Raw genomic sequence first — 23,402 nt, 5'->3', positions numbered from 1 at the left:
TTGGAGAGACAGGTTCCTTACTCCCCTGTAGGATCCTTCTTCCCAGGAAGAGAAAAATGTCATCCCTCTTGTGTTTATGAAAGAAAGGGTGTTGCTACTTATTTTCAAAAGTAAGTAATTTTCTTACAGTCATTTTTCAATTGAAGAAACTCCATATAGAATGATTGCCCTTTTCGATCCAAAGAAGGGATGGGTGTTAAAGACAATGCATTTTCATGTTGGCTAGCTATCAAAAGCTCTCTATTTGGTCATTTTTGTGGAGGAAAAGAGAGAATGTCTAAAATACTGTACACAGAATGTAGGAAGAATCATTTTGCAAAGGAGTTTGTCTGAGCCATGTTTGATTTGATGAAGTGCAGAACAGTTATTCTTGTATGTGCAATGTACTGTCATTGAATTTCTACATACAGGAAAATAAATCTGGAATGATCAACGTATTATATATCTAGTTCCTTGCATAGGGTGCATTAAGAATGTTTGTCATGATGAAGTCTACTGAAACTACCTAGTACAGATTTATGTGCAACTCATAAGTTATTTTCTTTCAAACTGTATATTGAACACTTAGCATAGTTTCATGCTTAAAAAGTAGTGCTTTCCTAAAAATTTAATAAAATTTATGTTTTCCTTCAAAACCAACAAGAGATATTCCAAATTTTGAAACTGGAGTATGATGGCAGGTTCAGAATTGTGGTTTTGTGTACAGGTCTGTGGATAAGTGAAGGGGTGGGAGAAGGGGTGGTGATTTTAACAAATCATTTCCACTGAAGTAGGATTAGCTGCCTGCAGTTGCCTGTACTGAACATTTGATGGAAATTGCTGAAAAAGAGGTAGCTAGTGGGGAAACTGCTAATTTAATTTTATCCAAATTGTTTAGCTGTTCATGTTTTGTAGCCTTTTGAAGAACATAAGAAAAACATTGAGCCCTTTTGTTCTTTTTGAACCCAGTGTTCTTTTGAAGAACTTTGAACCTCCCTTTGGCAGGGGGTTGGGCCCGAGGTCCCTTGAGGTCCCTTCCAACCCCTACAATTCTGTGATTCTGTGATAAGCATCTGCATAACTAGGAGGTTTGCAAGTCTGAGTATCTCAGTAAGTTAAAAGAAATGTAAAGCTCTGAAGTTGCTCTTAAACAAAAGAACTTATTTCAAAATTGATTATTTTACTGTATTACAGCACTAAAATCAGAAACACTGATGTTCCATTTAAGGATTTACAATCTAAATATATGTATAAAATTATAGTTTAGAAGAGCTGTATAAAGTCAAGTTTGCTTTTTGTTGTTCCTGCTATCCGCATGATATATACCTTTATTCTGAAACAGGATATAAAAAGTTCCAGCTTACAAATAGGCATTTTATGTAGAACTATCCTCCAGTTCTAATCAGAAGACAAAATGCTTACAAAGGATGATTGTATTAGGTTATATTGGAAAGGAATGATTGGATAGCTATATATATTTAGAGAAAATAACTTAGTTCTAGAATGAAGTTAAAAAAAAAAGTTTTCTTTGAAGAGTTTTGCTTTTTTAGTTGTTACAGTGTATTTTTATAAATGAATTTCGCCTGAATATATTTTATTTTAAGGTACTTGTGGTCCAGGCTGTTAGACCAGACAGACTACAGAGTGCTATGGCTCTTTTTGCATGTAAAGCCCTAGGTAAGTTCATTTTTCACCAGGGTGCCTCCACACAGCAATTAAATCTTGCGTTTTTTTTGGTCATACATTTTATTTTATGGTTCTTACAGAAGTTTTATAATTTAAAAATAGGTTGTAAATGGAATTTCTGTTTTTGTTTTTGTAAAGTGTTGTTGCAAAGTACTTCTAAAATTGTTTGTTTTGCTGCATTGTGATTTTAAGAATCTGTCAGATTAATTTATTTTTGAACACTATGCTTTATCTAAATATTGTGTCCAACTTTCTAAAACCCAAACTTTTTTATGGAAGAATACTTAGACTATTTATTTTCATATGTGGTGTATCTCAAAAGTGCTACAACATATTTGGCTAAGCAGTTACTCATTTACAAGGCACATCTTTTAAATTATCATCATTTCCATAAATGTGTTACTACAATAAAATAAGTTGCAGGTGTGCACAGATTCCAGTCCATTGCCCAATCATGGCTTTTTATGCTATTCCTCAGTTAATGCAAGGCCAAGTTTTAGTTTCCAGTTAACATAAAATTATGTAAGATATCAAAACTAATCAATGAAGCTTTTCAGGAATCTGAGTGCATCTACTTGCACTGCTAAAAATAGTAGCACTGCCATCAACCTCTTGTTTATTTTGGCTGTATAATATTTTGTGCATCTGTTTATAGAAGCTAAGCAGTTTTAGGAATAAGAACTTGATGACTGAACAAGTGAAGAAGAGCGGTTGGTCTAGTGTGTTACCATCTTTGGCAATGACAAAAGATAAATGCCAAGGAAAGAGTATAGGAACATCACACACCTGTAATGAAACCTTTTGCAGTGACCATTGTTTTCTGAAAATACATCCATATTTCTAAACTCTTAAAGAACGACTTCAGCAACATCAGGATGTTTTGGAGTGTTTTTTTTTTCCCTTGCAAGTAATATAATTCCTCAATTTAAAGCTTGTATGTGTGCTTGTATTTTGAAGGTTTCAGATTTTCTTCACTCAGATCCTGATAATTGAATTATTTGAGTATGTACAGATGTATATTACTGTTTAACCATACTAAAGTAATAGGTTATTAATGGAATTTTAGAACCAAAATTTTGGCCTGTGGATTTGTGGCATGCCAGGATCTATAATAATGTCTACTTATGTGTCATACTGCAGTTTAATTTTTTTATAGTCATTTAATATTCTCATTTGTATACCGAAAAGGGCTTTTTTAGTAATTTTAAACCAAATAAAAAAGCAGAAACAGTATCAGTCTTTAAGCTTTGAAGAAATCTGACTTAATTCCATTAATTTGCTGGCTCATTTTGTTTGAATAATAGGAAAAGTCTTTTGAAGAGCACTCCATCCTGTGTAGTCACTTTATTTTCATAATATTTCTGATTACAGGAATAAAAGAATTATCTCCATCACCTCTGAGTCTGAAACGTCTGTATAAAGAGACTCTAGAAATTGAGCCCATATTGATAATTATTTCTCCTGGTGCTGATCCTTCTCAAGAGCTGCAAGAACTTGCCAGCGTTGAAAGAGATACTGAATGCTACCATCAGGTCAGTCTTTGATGAGAGTAAATACTTGGGTATTTTTGTGAAATTCTGAAAAATATTTTGAGGAACTTTAGAAGTAAATGTTAACCAATTAAATTGTTGATGGGAGTTCTGAACAGAACTCTTACATTTCATGTCTGTTGAAAAAAATGTTTAAGGTTGACCATCCAGGACACAGTTTCTAAGAGGACTTGCACAATAATCTTCCCACAGCCTGAGTTGAGGCTGACTGGCCTGTATTTAATAGATCTTCCTCGACCTTATCCTTCATGAAGACAGATGTGACTTTTGCCTTTTTCGTCAGGAAACACCCCAAATCAACATGACCTTTAGAAGTTGATACCAAGTAGTCTTGCAATGACGTTAGCTGCCCCCCCAGCACTTTTTGATGCATCTCATCTTTTCCTGTGGACTTACATATTTTTAAGCATGTTGAGTGATTCCTAAATCTCTCTGTCTCTACTGTGGGCAGTGCTTCACTCCTGCTAGTAGGCTTGGGAAACCCAAGAGGCCTGAGAACAGGCCTTACCCGTGAAAACTCAGGCTAAAAAACTCATTGAGTATCTCAGCATTTTCTGTGTGCCTTGTCACTAAGTGCCCTGCCCCGCTGAGTGATGGGCTCACAGTGCTCCTTAGCTTTCCTTGGCTAAAAGGAACTGTACAAAACTCAACAAGAAGGACGAGCAAAGTCCTGGCCTGGACAGGAAGAACCCCTTGCAGTGATATTGGCAGTGACCTGAATGGTTGGAGAGCAGCTCTACTAAAAAGATCTGGAGGGTTTTTGTAGGCAGGGGGCTGGACATGAGCCAGCACTGTGCCCTGGCAGCAGAAAAATCTTTGTGGTGACCTAATTACTGTCTTTCAATACTTGCAAAGGAGGTCACTGAGAAAATGGATTCAGAGTTTCTGCAGTAAGGCAAGAAGCAATGAGCATAAATTGTAACTACAAGTTCTGCATATAAGGAGAAATTTTTTCAGTCAGGAAAAAAGAATGGTTAGATTGTCTTGTGCAGCCCTTGGAAGTTTCCAAGAGTCCATTGGACAAAGCCCTCAGGTTTTATCACTCATTGCTGATCCTTCTTTGAGCAGGAGGTTGGACCTTCCAAGGTCCATTCCAACTTGAATTACTCTACCATACAAGTGATTTCCTAATACTCCTAATACACTCTACTGTTGCACTTTATACCTTTCAGTAAAACATTCTTTCCTTCTTTCACTTGAAATACTCAGGGTAGGGGAGTTACCTAGCTGATCACTGGTTAGTATAGAAATAGAAAGTTTAATGTTGCTTTTAGATACTTGCTATTATTCTTTTCCTGGAACATGCACTAATGAAAAATACATTTTTCCCATTAAATAGTAAAGATTTAGATCTCACTGCCATCATGTCTAGCTGTGTGAGTGTTTAAGAATGCATGTTTCTTACTCAGCCACACAGCCTTTTGTGTTTATCTCTAAATGTCCTTTACATATTCAACATGTAAAATGTAACATGGCACAGTATTTGATTAAAGAGGGGTACTCAAAAGTAATTCATCTGAAAGTTTTCCTATTAATGAGAATATTTTGGTGGTGGTTATTTTTTTCCTGTACTTTCTGATGCATTTTGAATAGAATGTAGAAGATCGGGTTTTTCTTCTCTCTGAAATCATTCCTCTTATGGCATAAAGAACAGACACCTAAATTTGTGTGGTACACTACCATATCGTATGGTGACTTTATTCTCTTTCAGTTATCTTCTTTTGTCTATTTAAAGTTACTTCAAGATACTATACTCAGTTTTGTGTAGGCAGAGTACACCCTGTATCAACGTATAAAGCTAAGGCCACAAACTTCTTTCATTCAGTGGAGTTTTTGGATAAAAAGATGTGATGGATTTCCTGTTAAGGGATATTTGGTAAAGTTATATTAATCATAATGGTTCTATTTTGTTACAGCAGTAATGCCAATTCAAGACTTTTCATATCACTTAAAGCCACTTTCATTTCAGCCTGTTTCATTTAGGGTTTTTTGTTATGTACAGCTTCCAATTAGATTCTAGGGGAGAACTAAGGTGAACATACTGTTAGTCCAACATTAATTGTTGCAGTAATTGTGCTGCAAAACAAATCTTTATATTATTTTCAGTTTTCACTGATTTCTCTGAAAATTCAGTTTTGAATCTTTGTCTTTACATTTGATTTCCAAATGTATTTTAGCAGCAATATAGTACTATAAAAAAATATGAAAAGACTTCTTGCTAAGTTATTCATATCTCCCAGCTGGAAAGAGAAAAACCTTAGTTTTTCACTCATGTCAATATGAAATTGATAGTTTCTCTTCAAAGGAAGTACTCCTAACTTAAAGTCAAAAGGAAATTTGTTCCCATTTATCTTTCATTTTTATCATATCAGCAGTTCTACAGTAATATAGTTCAGTCACTGATATTTAAATTACTTCTGAGTTCCCAGGGAACGCCATCACTGTCACTGAGTGATGTATGTATTTTTTCGTAAAACGATTAGGTAATTTTGTTTCTTAAGAAGCTCTGGTTAGATATGCTGCAAAGAAAAAACTATACTTTCATCAATCTTTTCCCTACTTTAGTACCCTACCACATTAGAGAAAATGTTGGTTATGGTTAAGTCATCTTGTGTTTTTTTTTTTTTTACATATACAGTATGTATACATACACATACTTGGAAAAACTGTTTTTTATTTAGCTCTTAAATGAGGCATGATAAATTCCTGATACAATATTTTTTTTTCTTTCCCCATTTCAGATTGCAATGGGCCAAGGTCAAGCTGATCTAGCTATTCAAACTTTAAAAGAATGTGCACGCAATGGAGAATGGCTGTGTTTAAAGAACCTGCATCTTGTTATACCTTGGCTTCCTGTATTGGAAAAGGTAATTGTGGCTAGACGAGAATGTTTTGGAAACTAGACAAAATTAGGAGGCAATTTTGAAACAATCATGCATTTCCATGGTGATTCCAACAACTGAAAAATAAACCGTTGCAGGTTTCTCAGTCATGAGTAAGGTGAAATGCTTCAGATCTAAGCAACTGCTTTTTTTGTGTGATTGCTTTAATCTTCAGACTACATAGAGTATTTCTGCCACAGGGAGTGTACAAATGCTTCTGTTAGGCTTTCTGATACTTTATGAGATACTGCCTCTGTTCGCTGAACAATGAATCCATGTATACTTGCTTTTTTTTCTTTATATAGTAAAATTTATAAGTTTATACATATTTTTACGCTTCAGTTCTAGAGCTATCTTAGTTCTTTTCTTGTTATTTTTAAATACAGCTTGTTTCTCAGTCACTAAGCGGTGTTTGCTAATTTGAAATTAAAATGTGTAATTTTTTTATAGAAACACACTTATTGCATCTAAAGTGCATTGACTTGCTAGCTTTACCTATATGTCACTGTAAAATCCAAAAAGCAAACTAACTAGAAAAAAAAAAGGTTTCTTATCAACAATTACTACAATCTTAGTTGTCCTATTTCTAACAGTTGTTCATAAAGTGTACTCCATGCACATGAGCTAGGAGTGTATTTGTGTCTAACAAGAGCCATGTAGTGTGCAAGTACCTTTAATCCATTATGAAAAAATGGACAGGCAAAGCAAGATAATACTGATGTGTGTTAATCTAATTTGAATATGGTAATGAATTGCAAAGAAGTGTTTGTAAGCCTCTTACTAATTATAAGAGTAAAATTTTAAATCTGGTAAGTACATATGGATATATATCAAAAATTTCTTATTCCTTCTGCAAGAACATAATTCTGAAGGTGTTAAACTTCCTGCTGAACTTAATATAGACTGAGATTCATTGAGGTTTGACTCAGCTCACCCTCTTGTCTGTTTTGCGTACCGTTAACAAGTGAGGCTATCATGTTCATATGTTTGAACATCATAAGAGAGATCTGCCTATTTGTAGTTCAGTTCCATCCAAATACTTAAATTTAGTTCTCACAGCCTTTCCCTTTGAGCAGATGAAATACATCTTCTAACACACTGGTCAATGTGAGCTTTATCAATATGAAGGTTAAAGCCTCACTACTTACAACTCACTGCCCTCAGCTGTCTTCTACCTAAACACAGTATACCAGAGGATACATGCAGCTGACAATTTCGCTTAAACCAGCATATAAATCTCCTTTTTTTTTTCTTTTCTTTTTCTTAAATCTCTTGCTTCCAAGGGTATGGATCATTTTCACATCTTAGTTTGTCTCCCATAACATCCTCATAGTCAAGATGATGAAAATACATGCTCAGTTGTACCACAGCAAGGTAGATTGAAAATTAGCTGAACTATGAGGCTCAAAGGGCTTTTTGTCAGCAGCACAAAGTTCAGCTGGAGGCCAGTCACCACTGGTGCCCTACTGAGGTTGATAGTGTGGCCAACATTGTTTAACATCTTCATTAATGACATGAATAATGGGACAGAAAGCATCCTCAGCAAGCACAAATAGTACAAAACTGGGAGGAGGGATTGAGAAGGACCTTGATAGGCTGGAGAAGTAGGCTGACAGGAACCTCATGAAGTTTAGCAAAGAGAAGTGAATCAAGTACTTCTACTGGGGAATAATAATCCTAAACCACCTGGACAGCTGGAGGGGGGAGTCCTGGCAGGTAGGAAGCTGACTATGAGCCAACAGTTGCAATTGTAGCAAAGAAGGCCAACAGCCTCCGGTGCTGCCTAGCACAACAGAAACAATGGACATATGGAGTGAGTCTTGCAAAGGGCCCTGAAGGCAATGAAGGGACGAGAGTGTACCTGGAGGTATTTTAAGAGCTATGTGGATGCAGAACTAAGAGGACATGATTTAGTGATGGGACTAAGTAGGTCAGGTTGATGGCTGGCCTTTGATGATCTTGAAGGTCTTCTCCAACCTAGATGATTCTATGATTCATTGTGTTATGTGTTATCTGAGGAGAGGTTACAAGATGTGGGACCGTTTAGGCAGGAGAAGAGAGGTTCAGGGGGAATCTTATCAGTGTGTGTATCAGCTGATGAGAGGCATTGAAGGAGACAGACAGACTTCTTACTGGTGTTCCATGACAGGACAAGAGGCAATGGGCACAAACTGAAATACAGGAATTTCTGTTTGAACATGAGATAAACCATTTGTTTATTTTTATTTTATTTTTATTTTTTTATTGTGAGGATAGTCAAACACTGAAACAGGTCACCCAGAGATGTGCAGGTGTCTTTGGAGATATTGGAAACATGACTGGACGCAGTTCTGGGCAACCTGTTGTAAGTGACCCTGCTTTGAGCAGGGTTTGGGCTAGACAGTCTCCAGAGGTTCCTTTCAACATTCAGTGTACCAGATAGAGTTGTTGTTTTGCCTAAAGAGAAGAATGATTCATGGGTTAAGAGAATATTTTTTGCTAAAACTACTGAAAACAAAACAGTTATGTCTTAGAGGTTACCAAAATGAAGGGATTTTAAGCAAATCTGCTAGGGTTTATTGAGGTATGAATAGGCACACCCACAAAACTGTTGCCTTTGTTCTCAAGGCACTTGTCAAGCAACTTTGCTGGCTTTATACATAAAGCATCTGTGAAAATATATGCTTTTGTACATCAGTAATTACATGAAGTTTTGTGAAATCTTTATTTGAAATGGAGTTTAACAATATTTATTTTATTAGAACTCATTTTCCTATCTGTAGTTTTCTGTGAATCGTAATACATGGAGTATGCATATAACATAAACATTTAAAAAAAAAACAAACACAAAACAACAAAAATTAATATAGATGCACAGTTATTGAAATTCATTGAGATCTGTGGTTGATATGCAACCCACAGTCCAAGCCTTCTTTTGAGACCTAGCCTTTTGGTGTTCTTTACTTAAGAGAAGTAAAGAACTGCTATATATTTTTAGGCTCTGAATTTAGAACCTGGGAAGGAGTTGCAAATATTTTGACACAGCTAGGATGAACTTTGAACTTGAGCACAGCAAGCACATAAAATGTGTGGAGACAACACACCTTGAATTGTAGTCTTTTAAGTAACCTTACTTATAAAAAACAAATAAGTAATTTTTAGACAAGCATAACTTTTTAATTCAAAATATCATTTTGTAAATACTGTTCTGTGTATTAAAAGAAAAACAAAGTACAAAACCTACCTCAATATATAACATATCTTTGACAGGAACTGAATACGTTACAGCCTCAACCAAACTTTCGCCTTTGGCTCACTACTGAAGTTCATCCAGAATTTACTCCAGTTTTGCTTCAATCAAGTCTGAAAATAACTTATGAAGTAAGATCTGTTTGGAAAGCTTGTATTGAATGTTTAAAAAGAATAAATTTTAATGCATAGTAAGCTATGTATTCAGATAGACTGAAGTTTGGATAATGTGGTCTATTTACAAACCAATAAGAAAAAACATCCTTATAAACAAGAAAATGTGATTTAAATCTCTAAAAACACTACCTAATATTAAATCAGAAGACCAACATTTTATCATATTTATCTATCATATGCTAGCGAGCAGAGAGCTATGCTGGCATAAGGCCAGTTGGCTCTGGTCACAAAAATAGTAATTGGTAGTTGAGTTTGTAAAACAGAAGAAAGATTCCTGTTCATGGAAAAAAAAAGAATTTTTAAATTTACATATTTTGATACATTACTATCCCTTTCACTAAGTTGTTTTACTGTAGTTCAGTCCTCCTAACAATTGGTTCTGGTTATAATTTAATTGAGTATGCTTACATTATTTTCAATATAAGATCCTTTTGTTAGGTGATTTATTATAGGCAGTTGTTTATCTTAAATTTTGTTTGATTAAGTACTACTTGTCATATCATTAATTTATAATTTATAACTTGGAATTTGAGAAAATAAAACATAAAAGCATAATTTTTTTTACTAGAACACAGTGTTTTTATCTCCTTGGCAGGCACCTCCAGGCCTTAAAAAGAACCTCTTGCGAACATATGAATCTTGGACACCAGAACAAATTAATAGAAAGGGAAACTTGTCTCGAGCCCATTCTCTCTTTTGTTTAGCATGGTTTCATGCTGTGTGCCAAGAAAGAAGAAATTATATTCCTCAGGTAATACTTTTTTGATGGCTTTTTAAAAGTTTACCCCATTTACTACCTTTTGTATTGAGAAGTGTTTTTCATCTTGTGTATGTTGGATCATGCTCAGAGATGAGAAAAACTTGGATATTTCTGGTGCCTGCTTTTATTATTATCTTTGAATTAATTTCAGAATAACATCTTAGTAGCCTAAATTCCTGTCCCTCTGAAAACTGCCACTGCCTGCATGGAACTATTGTGTGATTTGTGTTCTAATGGATGCTGAGGAGTGAGGTCCCATGGCAAATATCCTGTGAAATTTTTTTTTTTTTGCTTTGAATAGAAAAAATACTTGGAAACGAATGAAAGTCGTAAGAAAAGAGACACTTCAGTGGAAAGGAGGATGCAATATTTTCTACTCTTTATGCACACAAATCCTATTCAGAGCAAAGGAAGAACAAGGGAATTTGCTTAGATACTTTTTTTAAAGCAAACATTTTTTTGTTGGTTCTGGACACAAGCTAAACAGGGAAAAAAAAAAAGAAACCTAGCAAACTATTCTATGTCTTGTTTATTTTGTTTAGACTAGTGATGAAAGTAACGTGTCATCCAAAAGATTCAATCTGACAGAGCCTGGAATGTTTAAGAGTTTGGTTTTTTTTTTTGGTTAGTTTTAACTTTATGAATTATAGAGTTGTCTGCCTCTTGCAGGAACAGGCTTTGAACATAGTGTTTCAAGAAGAATAGATGAAAATACTTAAAGTAGTGATGTTATATGATATCTTGTTTGCTTTGTTCAAATTAATGTTAATTTACCACAAGCTTTCCAACTGACAGGATTAGGGTTAGTTCTGATTATGAGATGAGGGTTAACTGATAGGGTTAGTTCTCTTTCCGTAATGTATAACTATGTTTTCTTCATTCAGACTTGGTGATGCTTTTATCATTCATTTTTTTTCTTAAGATTACCAGTTTTTAACATAGCAGGACTGCAATTGATCCCAGCCAAGATGCTCTTCTATTTTCTAATGACTTCCAGGTTGTTTTGGGTTCATATACAGATCTGTCAAATCAAATACGTTAAAAATATTGAGAGACTGCAGTATCTTGCCAGTTTATGACCTTCAGGGTGACTGGCTGATAGCTAAATTGTGATGTGTGGTGCAGCTGCAGTCTTGACCTGAGACTGTATTCATCTTACTGCATATGCGCGTGTTACCTGATGCATTAGAACCTTTCTCATCATAAGTCATACACACCCGTTCCTAAGATATTATCTATATGCAAAAGTACAACCATAAGAAGGTACAGCAACAGGAGATGCCTTTGAGATCTGGACTTCCTAAGTTCTTTGTTATATACCAATGAGAATTACGCTGTACACGTTAATGCTATATAAAGAATAATGCCACCAAGAACCGAAAGAAGTATGAACTGACAGTGATCAAAATATGCGTGCAGCGGTCAGCATTCTGGCTGTAATAGTCGCAGTAATTGTTTTTCTCCTTACGATTTTTTCTGTCAGTAGAGAAGTGGTGTGAAATATGGAGTAAGATGATTAAAGTATAATGTAGACTGCATTTGAGGAATTAGACCTCTTTATTAAAATCTAAATGAAACTGAAATAAAAAGAACTCTTCAGAAATAAAACAAAGCCATAATTCAGTGAGTGATCTAGATAAAGCTGTCAGCAGGTTTGAACTGCATTAAGTACTGTTAGGAAAGAAAAGAATCCTAAGTTTACCTTCCTTATTCTCCATGGATTCTAGTTTGGGTAACTATGTAAAATTAAAAGAACTGGTAGCATTATCTTACTCTTTTTTTTTTTTTTTTTTAAATATCTTAATGTTTCTAAAGATGCACTTTATAAGACCTAGGCTCTCTCTTTTTTCACTTAGCACTTAGCATTATAAAATATTCAGAAACCACATAATATTTGCATTTTACTTTATGATCGTCATTGTGTGACTAACTGAATTCTTAATATTTCTTTTTAAATGGCAGGGTTGGACCAAGTTTTATGAATTTTCTTTATCTGATCTCCGTGCTGGTTTTGACATTATTGATGGACTCTTTGAGGGTGAGTCACTTATTAAGGAAAGTTTTCTCACCTTTCTAGCCTAACCTTTCGGAATGTCTCTCATTTAGAATTTTTTTATAATAGAAAAATTTTCAGTAATTTTTATAAATAGGCTTCTTCGCGTGATTGTTTTGTTTGGAGTGGTGGTGTTCTGCTTAAAGGCTACTTTGAAAGTATCTAAATTTTGCATTTGAATCTTCACTGGAACACATGTGGACCATTTCAAAAATATAAACACATGACACCCAGAACTATTCACTTCACTTTCCAAGTATAGAGGAATAAGTAGAAAATACTGAAATGCCTAGATTAAGTCATCTGTCTCCATCCCTTCCCAGTATGAGCTCCTCCATATATTGAATGAGTGTGAATTGAGTGAGTATGAGCTCCTTCGTACTGAAATTCATTGTTTAATGGAACCCAAGTCATTGATCTGTTAAGTAGCTTAGTAATTCTTCATTATAGTTAATGATTAATATTTAATTTTTATATAATTTCAATAAAAAAGTTAGGAACTGATATTTAGAGACAGTTTACGATCTTTGACTTAAATGAGATTTATGGATGATTAGTACTTCTGGAATTGGACCTTTGTTACACAGGCTTGAAACATACAATGATATAAAGAGCTTGAATCATTAACTATCAATGATAATCATTAATCTAATCATTAGCTACTGCCGAGAAGATATTGTTTCCTATGAAGGTATGATCAAAATGCTTGTAGTAGTACACCAGTCACCACCACAACAAGAACAACAAAAACACGACACCAAAAAACACTTAAAATAATTAATATTTCCTTTTTTTCTGGAGACTTTAAGAAGTACCTTTCTGATCAAGCTTTCACATTAGAAAGCTATAGGGTATAGATGTAGCTATTTTTCCTCCTTTCTATCACAGTTGTCCAAAATAAGTTATTCTGAAATTGGGAGATATGGCTATGCCTGAAAAATGTAATTGCAATAGAAGTTTGACCAGCAAATTAATTAGAACCTGGTTAGTTTTATGTACTATGTGGTATGATTTATAATGATATAAAAAGTACCTAATCTGAACCTTTTTTGTTTGAAAGATGATATCTCCAGCAATGCTATCTATTTAGCACATGATCTGGGTTTGGTTCAATGAGTTTATTTTATGAGATCAAATAGGACTATGATACAAGATAGGACTATGGTACAAGATAGCGTAGAAAATTTTGAAGAAAATATATTATCCTTATTTACAATAAAGGAGCACATAATTAGAACTATTAATAGCATCATCCCTGAAATGAATATATCCAATTTCTTTATTGTGTATTGTTTATCATTTGTGTTGCGCATTATAAGAAAAAAACACTGCAAAACTTATGTAATATTTCTAATATGTTTTGAAACATAGCAAATGTTGTATCAGTGACAAATATTTACAAACTCATTGAAGCTTCTACAACTTTTTATTATTTGGCAATAGAGATGAAGAACCATTAGAAATGAATTGTTACACGTTTATGTACTTTTTTTTTCACTGAATAGCTACAATGATAGGAAGAAGTGTTTATAAGGCAATGCTAATTGATACAAAACTATTATTGATATATTTATAGGTTCCAAAGATTTTCAGTGGGAATTTGTGCACGGTTTGTTTGAAAATGCAATTTATGGAGGCCGTGTAGACAATTACTTTGATATGAGGGTTCTTCGATCCTACTTGGAGCAGCTTTTCAATTCCAGAGTCATTGGCAGTTTAAATGCTAGAGGCAAGAAGATTAGTTTCCCACATTCAATCTCTTTACCAAATTCCTGCAGTATTTTGGTATGTATACATCTTCTGTTATCTTATATATATATATTGAAGTAAGTTGTTTTTAAGAACCATTGTATTCGCAAAGAAGGCCAGAGATATGATATAAAGAATATCTCCACTTATTTGAGAATTCTTTTGCACAGAGCAGTAGTTCCTAAGTTGTCAGAACTATTCTGCTAGTCTGTTCAATCACTTTTTTTTATGATACCTGATTGGACTATGGTGCAAAGCAGCATAGCTATGAAGACCTAAATAAAAGAAATGGGGTCATCTTATGACAAAGAAGGACCTCAGTAAATTTATTATATAAATTTATATAACTTTTTATATAACTTGTACAGACTGCTAGACATTCTTACAACTTATGGGTGAAACAGGAAATATATTAATGTATCTCCTTATTTACAAAATATATCAACATTCTGACATAATTTGTTGGCATGCTGTGGAGAATGTATGACATTTTATTTGGAGATAAAAATAAATTCTTGTGCAGTATTCTGGAGGTCAAATTATTTCACTTCATATGAATGATAATATCTTCACATAGATTTAAATAGAAGTGTGTTCTTCATTATATAAATATTTTTATAGGCTATTCAAATTCCAAATGCTGAAATCTTTTTTCTGTTTTATATTGTCATTAATTTTGCTCTTAATTGCTTTTTAATTGCTTAAATTCTTGTTGCTCTTTTAGAAAAAGAAACACTGTTAAAAAACTGCGTTTTTTAATAAATGAAAAAAAAATCCAAGATACCTGTGTTACATACATTTTAATCTTTGTGTCATGCAGCACTTAACAAAATTCTTGTTAGCATACACTGTTAATTTCATTAAATGAAAAAAACAGTACCCTCAGTTATGTTTATTCTGTTTTTTCAAATGTAGGATTATCGTAATATTATTGAAAGCCTTCCAGAAGACGATAAACCAGATTTTTTTGGCCTGCCTGCTAATATTGCACGTTCATCACAACGTATGATCAGTTCCCAGGTAAAATTACGTTTTTCAATTACCTTTGATTTTTTTTCTGCCTCTAATGTAAGCTAGAGAATCCAATCACCTGTTCATAAATGTGGATTTCCATAAGAAAGACTAAATGGAGGGATTATGTATTTAAGACATCCACTAGGAGCTCCCAGATATGACACAGGACCCAAGGGAATACATTTTCTTGTACCAGCAGTGGAAAGTCAAGGCCAAAACGGCTGTAATAGCTAGTGTTCAAGCATCTGATTCCTACTACTAGGGTACCATAATGCAGTAGAGCATGGATCTTTTGCAGGTCCTATGTTTTATCTGCCTATCCATACCATTTTCTTGGACAACATACAGAATGGTAGTATGTGTACTACTCGAATGGTAGTATGTGTAAGAGCTGGATTGAGCCACTAAGGCTTTTAGTCCTGGGAGGAGTTTGACTAAGAAGTGGCTGTACCTCAGTCTGAGTTGAAGTTAGGCAATACTTACAGGCAGATCAAATTAATGTTGTCCATCCTTTGTTCATTCAGGTATGCTGGAAATTCCAGTAATACTCAGCTCCAATATGGAAAAAGTTTTGTACTTTGAGACAAAGCTTTATTTTTTTATTCTATAATTTTTCTTTTCATTGCTTTTCTGTTTAAGAAAATCTGGATGAGAGCACACAATTACTGCATAAGTGCAGTTAAACAGTACAAATCTTTAGTGATTAGAGTATTTTATTTGACTGGTAAATTAATTATGTCAGGTAACACTGAAAATTGATTGAATTGTGAATCTTATTATCAGAGCTGTGAAGTGACCTAGTCTGTGTATCAAGACTCACTTTAATTTTCTGCATAGCCCTAGCATGTTGTCTTTTATAGGGAAAAGTTATAGGGAAATAAAAAAGATTAAATTAATTGGAAGTACAATGCATCCCCTATTATTTAAAGGTTTAAAGTTACTTTGTTATATATAAAAAAATGTTTGCTTGCATTTACTTAAAATTGGTATGAGACCTTTGAACTGTAAAATAAGTAAATTAATCTTGCTTTTGAGTATTGCATTTCTTGAATACCAAATATATCACTGGTAAATTTGTTTAAATGTGTTCATGGAAAGCTGTGTTTTCAAATGATTTGTTTTATTATTAGGACATGATACTATAAAGCTGCACAAAGATATATCAGTACAATCAGGGTGCGTAGGATAATACGTTGAGCTCAAGGACTCCTCCTCTGTTAATAAAGCCAAAACTTGCACAGAGTCTCAATGTACCTCTGTGATTTGTCTTTATCTGATAGAAAAGGCTATGACTTCAAAATACTATCTTGTATAATACCCATTTCAAATATCTGTGTTCTTTCAAACCATATTTAACATTTGCTCAGTTAGAAAAATGCATTCGTACCAGATGGAACACAGACCACAAAACACAGTGGTTTTTAATGCGATTTGAAAACACGTGAAAATATTTTCTTTATATCCTGGATTATTCTATACCTATGCTAGCATTGTATCAATTCTGAGAGGCTTATTCAATATCACTTTTATAATAACAAAACCTTTGAGTATTTCTCTTGATACCTTTGCATCCTAAGCCTTTAGATGCAATATCAGAGTGCCTATGCTATGTAGTGGAAGCACTGAATTTATGGAATTTAAAACATTTGCCTCTGTTTAAAAAAAAAAAAAAAAGTGAGAAAATGTACTGGTTATTCAACTGCTTATTAAATTAAGAACAATTTTTTTTACCCCTTCCTTCTAAACACACCGAATCCAAGAACTGCTGCTATTGACAAGCCCTTGACAAGAGTGAGTTGAAAGGCTCTTTTATACACAAAACCAGTTACAGTATCTATTTTTTTGCTGCATCAGTACAAAGTGGTCAAATATTAAATATTTACTTAGAGCATCAAGAAAGTTTCTTGATGTAGCTGCTCTCCTAGATTCTAATGCAATGTCTTGAAAATGAGGTAGTTGGTAATCTTCACTACAGAAGACAATGTGGTAGCAAAAATGCTGTCAAATTGAAAAACCGACTAAATGTTCTAAATATTTCTTCTTTTATATTTAACAGTGAATAGATTTTGTTTTAAAAGCTTCTTAAAATCATTTACATAAACATCAACTTTTGAATACTGTCAGATACTCTATAGACTGTTGATTTTTTTATACATTGCAGCTATGCTTACATAACTTGTTAAAATTCTCAGTTGTTAAAAATGCTACTATTTGAAAATAAATCCTTAGTAAACCTCCACAAAATCAGAATAGATTCAGAGTTACTGTGTGAAGGGAAATAGAAGGCAAACTTTTCCCTTACATCCAAATTTGCACTCTACTGAACTGTTCTGTTGTAGCATGGATTATGATTTATAAAATCTGGATTGTAATCTTGAAAATATGAGACTGTTGATGTAGTTAAGTGATGTAGATAAAATGAGAGATTTTCTCATCCTTCCAATAATAGTTTGTTGTATTTCTTTAAGCCTTATGCAATTTAAATAACAAAACTGGGAGATATTTTTTATAAACTGAGTTTCTATAAAACTATCATTGTACCCCCATTCCATTTCTGGCAGTTTGGTAGTCCTAGGTCCATAGATGATTCCACGGCACACAATCTAAAATTGGATGATTGCCTTCTAAAAGCTGGTTGGTTGGTGGTTGGTTTCTTTTTGGTCAGCAAGCCAAAGCAGAGAAAAGCTGAATGAATACAGAAGTGGGAAATAAATTGGCATCAGCTCAAACAGTCACCATGTCACTAACACCAGAAAGACCGAATTTAATACCTTCTGTGTCCAGTGCTTCACGGAATCCGTGCTAAACATGTGGTGTATTCTCATAATTTGTATCTACTATCCCATAGAGGTTCTCATCTACAAGATATTATCCTATCTCAGTCTATATTTTTACTAACATCTTCTTCCTTATGTGGAGATGCACGGAGTTGTACTGTCTGTCCCACTGAGCTGGGGATTGTAGAAAGTAGTTTTCTTTAAACATACATACTTTGAACTCATTTGTTTAAACCAACTGACAGCAATTGTGACTTTCCTCATCTGAGTGATTACTTTAAACCTCTGAGACTATTCAGATATACACTGATTTAAAGTCAATTGCATTTAGCAGTCTTTTATTGTTTCAAAACCTTTCAAAATAAATAGTAAAATACGTAACACTGATATGTTACTAACTGTGAAGTTGTATTAATGCAATTCTTTGATAAGAAGTCTAATTTCTTTTTATCATTTTTTCACTACACAAGACAGAGACCTTAGATAATAGAAATGTACATTTGCCATAGACTTTCTATGAATATTATTTATTTTTCTTGCATATGAATGATAGCTTGTATTGCTACAGCATCGCATTTTTCTGCTGTCGCAAAAATTTGCTGCAGCACAGTGCAGCATTTTGCAGTTATGCAGAGATCTCTTCCATATCCTTCTACTGCACTGCTAGTGTTTGGGTAAGCCTAAAGCATAGTACTAAAAAGAAATGGACTTTTTTCAGCAATGTAAAACACAATTATTAACACAATTATTGAATTTATTCATAGCTTTTGTTTCTTTTTTTTCCAACAAGAAACTTCAATTCTAACTTAAGACCAGAATAACACTAGCTGTATTATTTTAATATTGCTCATTACTAATTGAATTATTAGAAATTATGTCTTACAATGTTCTGTAGTGCAATTCAGAGCATATTAATACTGCATGCATTCTGGTAAGAGCCATTTTCTTTTTAGAAAATATTTGACTTAAGTATATATATGATCTTTTCAGCAACATGACTTTTAAATGTTTTTCTAGATTTTGTGCTTAATTGCGTTCTGTAGGTAGAGCTAGGTTAATTTTTAGTGGCTGGATTTCTAGAGTTCACTGTGTCTCTTTGGTTCTGCCTTACATACGGTTACAAGACATAGCATCCCATAGGTTGGATATGACTGCGAGTAATCTCACGTCTCTTGCGATGTTTTCCCTGCAGAACAGTGCAGTCAAAATAGAAAACAGCTCAACTGACAGTGCAGCTACAAGAGTCATCATAGCTCATCCTGTCTGTTTTGTACCAGACAGAGACTTTAGGCACAGCTGCAACTCCAGTTCCCTCACGCTTACCAAGAGTAGTTACCACTAGGTTACTGTCATGCTCCTTTCTTGTGATCTGATAAACACTGTATTTTTGCCTGTATATTGGCCTGTATTCAGATGGTTTAATCTCCCAGTCTAACCTATAACTAATGATTACAGCAGTCTATTAGACTATGTGAAGGTTTGCTTAGTTTCCTGTGGATGAGAAGGGCTTATAATTTGGATCTTTCTTCAGTCACCTTCTTACATAGCTGACTCTTGACTCCATTGTAGTCTCTTAGTTTGGGACTACATTTCTCCTTTTTATGAATCCCTATCAACCTATTTCATCCTTGATTGTAATTGTAATAGAATAATAATGAAGTGCGTTCAACAAAACACCACTTACTGTATGAGATAAATAGAATTTCTCCAGACTGAAACGTACAGGCCTCTGTGTGTATTTTTACACCTTGGAAAAGCAATTAAGAGCTACCTTGTTCAGTGCAGGACTTAGCATAACTGGCAAAGTAGTGTGAATTATCGCCACTAAACACCGTAGGCAGATGAAATGGAAATGCAGGGACATTGTTCTGTCTCCTTCCCTTCTTTGCACAGCAGACTTTACTCATTACAGGCACTCTTAGGAGAAAGTCTTCTGTTAGTGTTGCATGAGTCCATCAAATCCAGTCAAATGGCTGCAAATGAATATAGCCTATATAGTAGCTATATATGGTCAGCTGAACGGTTAATCGAAATACTCTTCAATAATATAGTAAATCATTTTGTCAAAAAGGCACGTTCAGTAGCCAGCAGGTTATCCAAGACTCCTCAGATATGACTGCCAATAATAATCAACACAGCTAGCATTTAGTTTAATTATTATTAATTTTTTCATAGAATACTGCATATAATAATTACAATAATATTTCTGTATCAGGAGTTCACCATTCTTTTACGTGTGTTGATTCATAATGCTTCACAGAAAGAAGTTAGGCTTTATCATAGAACCGTAGAATGCTTTGGATATGAAGGGACCTTACAGATGATTTAATTCCAGCCCTCTGTCAGGGGTAGGAACACCTCCCACGAGACAGACCAGGTTGCTCAAAGCCCCATCCAACCTGACCTTGAACACCTCCAGGGATGGGGCATCCACAGCTTCTCTGGGCAACCTGTATCAGTGCCTCAACAGTCTCATAGTGAAGAACTTCTTCCCCATATCTAATCTAAACCTACCCTCTTTTACTTTTAAGCCGCTACCCCTTGTCCTGTCACTACAAACCCTGATAAAGAGGCCCTCCCTTTAAGTACTAGAAGACTGCTATAAGGTCTCCTCAGAGCCTTCTTTAGGTTAAATAACTCCAACTCTCTCAGCCTTTCTTCATAGGAGGAGGTGTTCTAGCCCTCTGATTGTCCTTGTGGCCCTCCTCTGGACTCTCGCCAACAGGACCATGCTGTTCGTATGTTGGGGGCCCCGGAGCTGGACGCAGTACTCTAAGTGATGTCTCACGGTAGTGGAGTAGAGGGGGAGAATCCCCTCCCTCGACCTGCTGGCCGCACTTCTTTTGGTGCAGCCCAAGACATGGTTGGCTTTCTGGGCTGCAGCTGCAGCCTTCTGGCTCACATTTGTTTTTTCATCCACCAATATTTCATATCCACCATCTCTCATGAGATAGGTCTCAGTGAGGTTGAAGAACATACTTTCATGGACAAATGAGTACACTTTTCTTACATATATCATACAAGGAAAAAGAATAATTACAGTCTCTCCATATACTAGTACAGCATCTTGAATCTTCTGTGTTCGCCATCTCAGAAATGGCAAGTGGAGGAGAGGTCAGTGGCTTTGCAGTTCAATTTTTAGGATCTTTGGTGAGCGGGAGTGGGAGGGCTGTACATGCATAATTGACTTCTTAAAGTTCTTCAAAGTGCTTAAGGTCTTTATAAAATTAAACAATCTTTTGAGCTTCAAATTGTTGAAGAGTCCAGAGACTAGTTTCTTGCCAACCTTGCAACGAAATACTATAAAATAATTTAATTTGATACTTTATATACCAATTAAAAATGTTGAGCTGTGAATACTTAAAACTTCAAATAATTGGGTTCTGATTTACTTAAACTGACATTGCTGGAAGTCTTTCACCTCCTATTTTTGTCCTTCTTCATTTTATGGGCTTTGAACCTGGCCAATGATTTTGTAATAGCTACTTGCTTCAACAACCAGTTTCAGAAAAATTTTGTAGTGTTACATAGCGTCCAAATCTGACTAGTATTTTTCTGTGGTAAGGTAGAGAATATAAGATAATTTAATTTCCCCAGATGCATTTCTCTCAAGCCCAGCTGTATATTTGTCTTACCCATTTTGTTCCAGAGTGAGTGATGGGAATCACTCTCACTGCTCCCAGTTAGCTACTCCGTTATTTTTATTATCTGAAAGTGTTTGCAGAAGGATGGTTCCTTGAGATACTCCTTTTTCTTTTAATCAGAGATACTTATCTCAGCTCCTTTGGTAATTATTGATTCTGCCTTAATGTCCCATCTAAATAACCTCAGAATGTCCTCATGAATCTGTTTGGTATTCATGAAGACACCATTAAAAAGAGTTGAGTTGACCAATTCCTGTGATTTTAATGTGCTTTTGTGTACTGTTAACAAAAGAGACAAATTTACATTTGACGTATCTAAAGGAATGCTTCTCCCATCACGTTATTCTCTAAGTACTTTCTTCTGGCTTTCTGCACATCCACTTCTCTTTGGACTTTGGTTGTTGCTGCCTGACAAACTAGTTAATTGCTAGGTTAGCAAGCCTGCTGGCAACAACCCAGCTGTGCAACCAGGTATTGTGACCCATGGGATGCATCCACTCCTGATATGAATATCTCTTTGGCCAGGTTGGGTCAGCTGTCCTAGCTGTGTCCGCTCCCAGCATCTTGTGCACTTCCAGCCTCCTTGCTGGCAGGGCAGCACAAGAAGCAGAGAAGTCACACTCTGTGTGAGCACTGCTCTGCGACAAATAAAACATCGGTGTGTTGTAAGCATTATTATTGTCCTAAATCCAGCACCATACCAGCAGCTAGGAGGAAAACTAACTCTATCCCAGCCAAGACCAGGACAAAGCAAGTGACTGGTTCACCCAACTAATTGTGGCAACCTTAGGCAAGGCCATCATTCGCATTGTTGAAAGAGAACGTGCCTCTAACACTGACCTAATAGTTGTCCACTGTCAGGAACTTTTCTAGAATGAATTTTGAGATTGACACATTTTTTCCAAACTTAATTTCAAAATGTAAATGGCACTTTAATTTGAAATTAATGCATGAGAAACAGGGAGAGCCATGCATGCCAATATCAGATGGCATGAAAGGTTGGAGTCTGGGATAGAAAGTTTTTTAAATCATGTAATCATAGAAATTTGGTTAGAAGGGACCTCTGCAGTTTATGTAGTCCAATCTCCTTCTCTTAGTGGACCTGTTGCCAACACTGACCATGGCTTTGTCTAGCCACATCTCGGAGGACCTCTGAGGAAGGAGCTTCCATGACCTTTCTGGGCAGCCTGTGCCAGTGCTATACTTCACAGATTGTGAACACTTCTTCATGTCCTGTTTGAACCTCCCAAGCCGCAGCTTATAGCCATTGTCCTTTTTTATGTAGTCTGAACCTAGTAAGAAGAGATTTTCTCCACAGGCTTTGCAGTTTCCCTGCAAACAGTTTTAGGCAACTATCGTGTTATAAATTAGCATCCTCTTTGCCAGAATAAACAGGCCCCTCAGCTTCTCCAAGTTCACATGTAGTAGGATCTTGACTATTTTGGTAGTTCTGCTATAGGCTATTTCCAGATTTTTAACATACCCCTTGAATGAGGGATCCCAAAAGTGAACAATGGTTTTCTGATGTTGCCTATATAAGTAGAAATGGATAATATCCTCCCTTGATCACACACCTCCTATTGCAACCCAATATGCAGTTTGTGTTACTTGTATGAAGAGAATACGCTCTACCTTGTGTCAGCACAACTACCAAGTCTTTTTCGGGAGGGTTCCTACTTTGCCAATCACTTTACCGTCTGTACTGGTGGATGGCATTGTTACACTGTAGGTACAAAATACTGCCTGTTGAACTAGACAAGGTTTTTGCTTATCCAGCCTTCCATTTTATGAAGGATAGCATCAAAAGACTGGCACCCCCGGATTTGAAAACTCTCAATTTATTGTATTATGCACTCCTGCTAATTTAGTGCAATCCACTGACTTGTTGAATGTGCACTGTATG

The 23,402-nt window shown here is 35.2% G+C and overlaps 1 protein-coding gene across 9 annotated transcripts in view; it reads left to right on the top strand.

The window, feature by feature from the left end:
* Nucleotides 1-23,402, top strand: part of DYNC2H1 (dynein cytoplasmic 2 heavy chain 1) — a 165,174-nt gene that overhangs the window by 83,480 nt on the left and 58,292 nt on the right. For 6 of the 9 annotated variants that reach the window (XR_013945208.1, XM_080576938.1, XM_080576943.1 and 3 more), the window contains 8 exons: nt 1,584-1,656; nt 3,037-3,197; nt 5,957-6,082; nt 9,347-9,457; nt 10,098-10,253; nt 12,225-12,300; nt 13,892-14,100; nt 14,980-15,084. Coding sequence is in view for 7 of the 9 variants with exons in the window: in XM_080576938.1 (XP_080433064.1) it covers nt 1,584-1,656; nt 3,037-3,197; nt 5,957-6,082; nt 9,347-9,457; nt 10,098-10,253; nt 12,225-12,300; nt 13,892-14,100; nt 14,980-15,084 (1,017 nt within the window). In the remaining 2 variants the exon portion in view is untranslated. Of the gene's footprint in view, nt 1-31; nt 111-1,583; nt 1,658-3,036; nt 3,198-5,956; nt 6,083-9,346; nt 9,458-10,097; nt 10,254-12,224; nt 12,301-13,891; nt 14,101-14,979; nt 15,085-15,602; nt 23,392-23,402 lie in introns of those variants that run through there. The other 3 variants (XM_080576942.1, XR_013945209.1, XM_080576944.1) reach the window with 3 other exon arrangements.

The sequence above is a fragment of the Anser brachyrhynchus genome (assembly GCF_964034855.1).
Source record: "Anser brachyrhynchus genome assembly, chromosome: 1".
Taxonomy (NCBI): domain Eukaryota; kingdom Metazoa; phylum Chordata; class Aves; order Anseriformes; family Anatidae; genus Anser; species Anser brachyrhynchus.
This window is presented reverse-complemented; position numbering and strand designations above follow the sequence as displayed.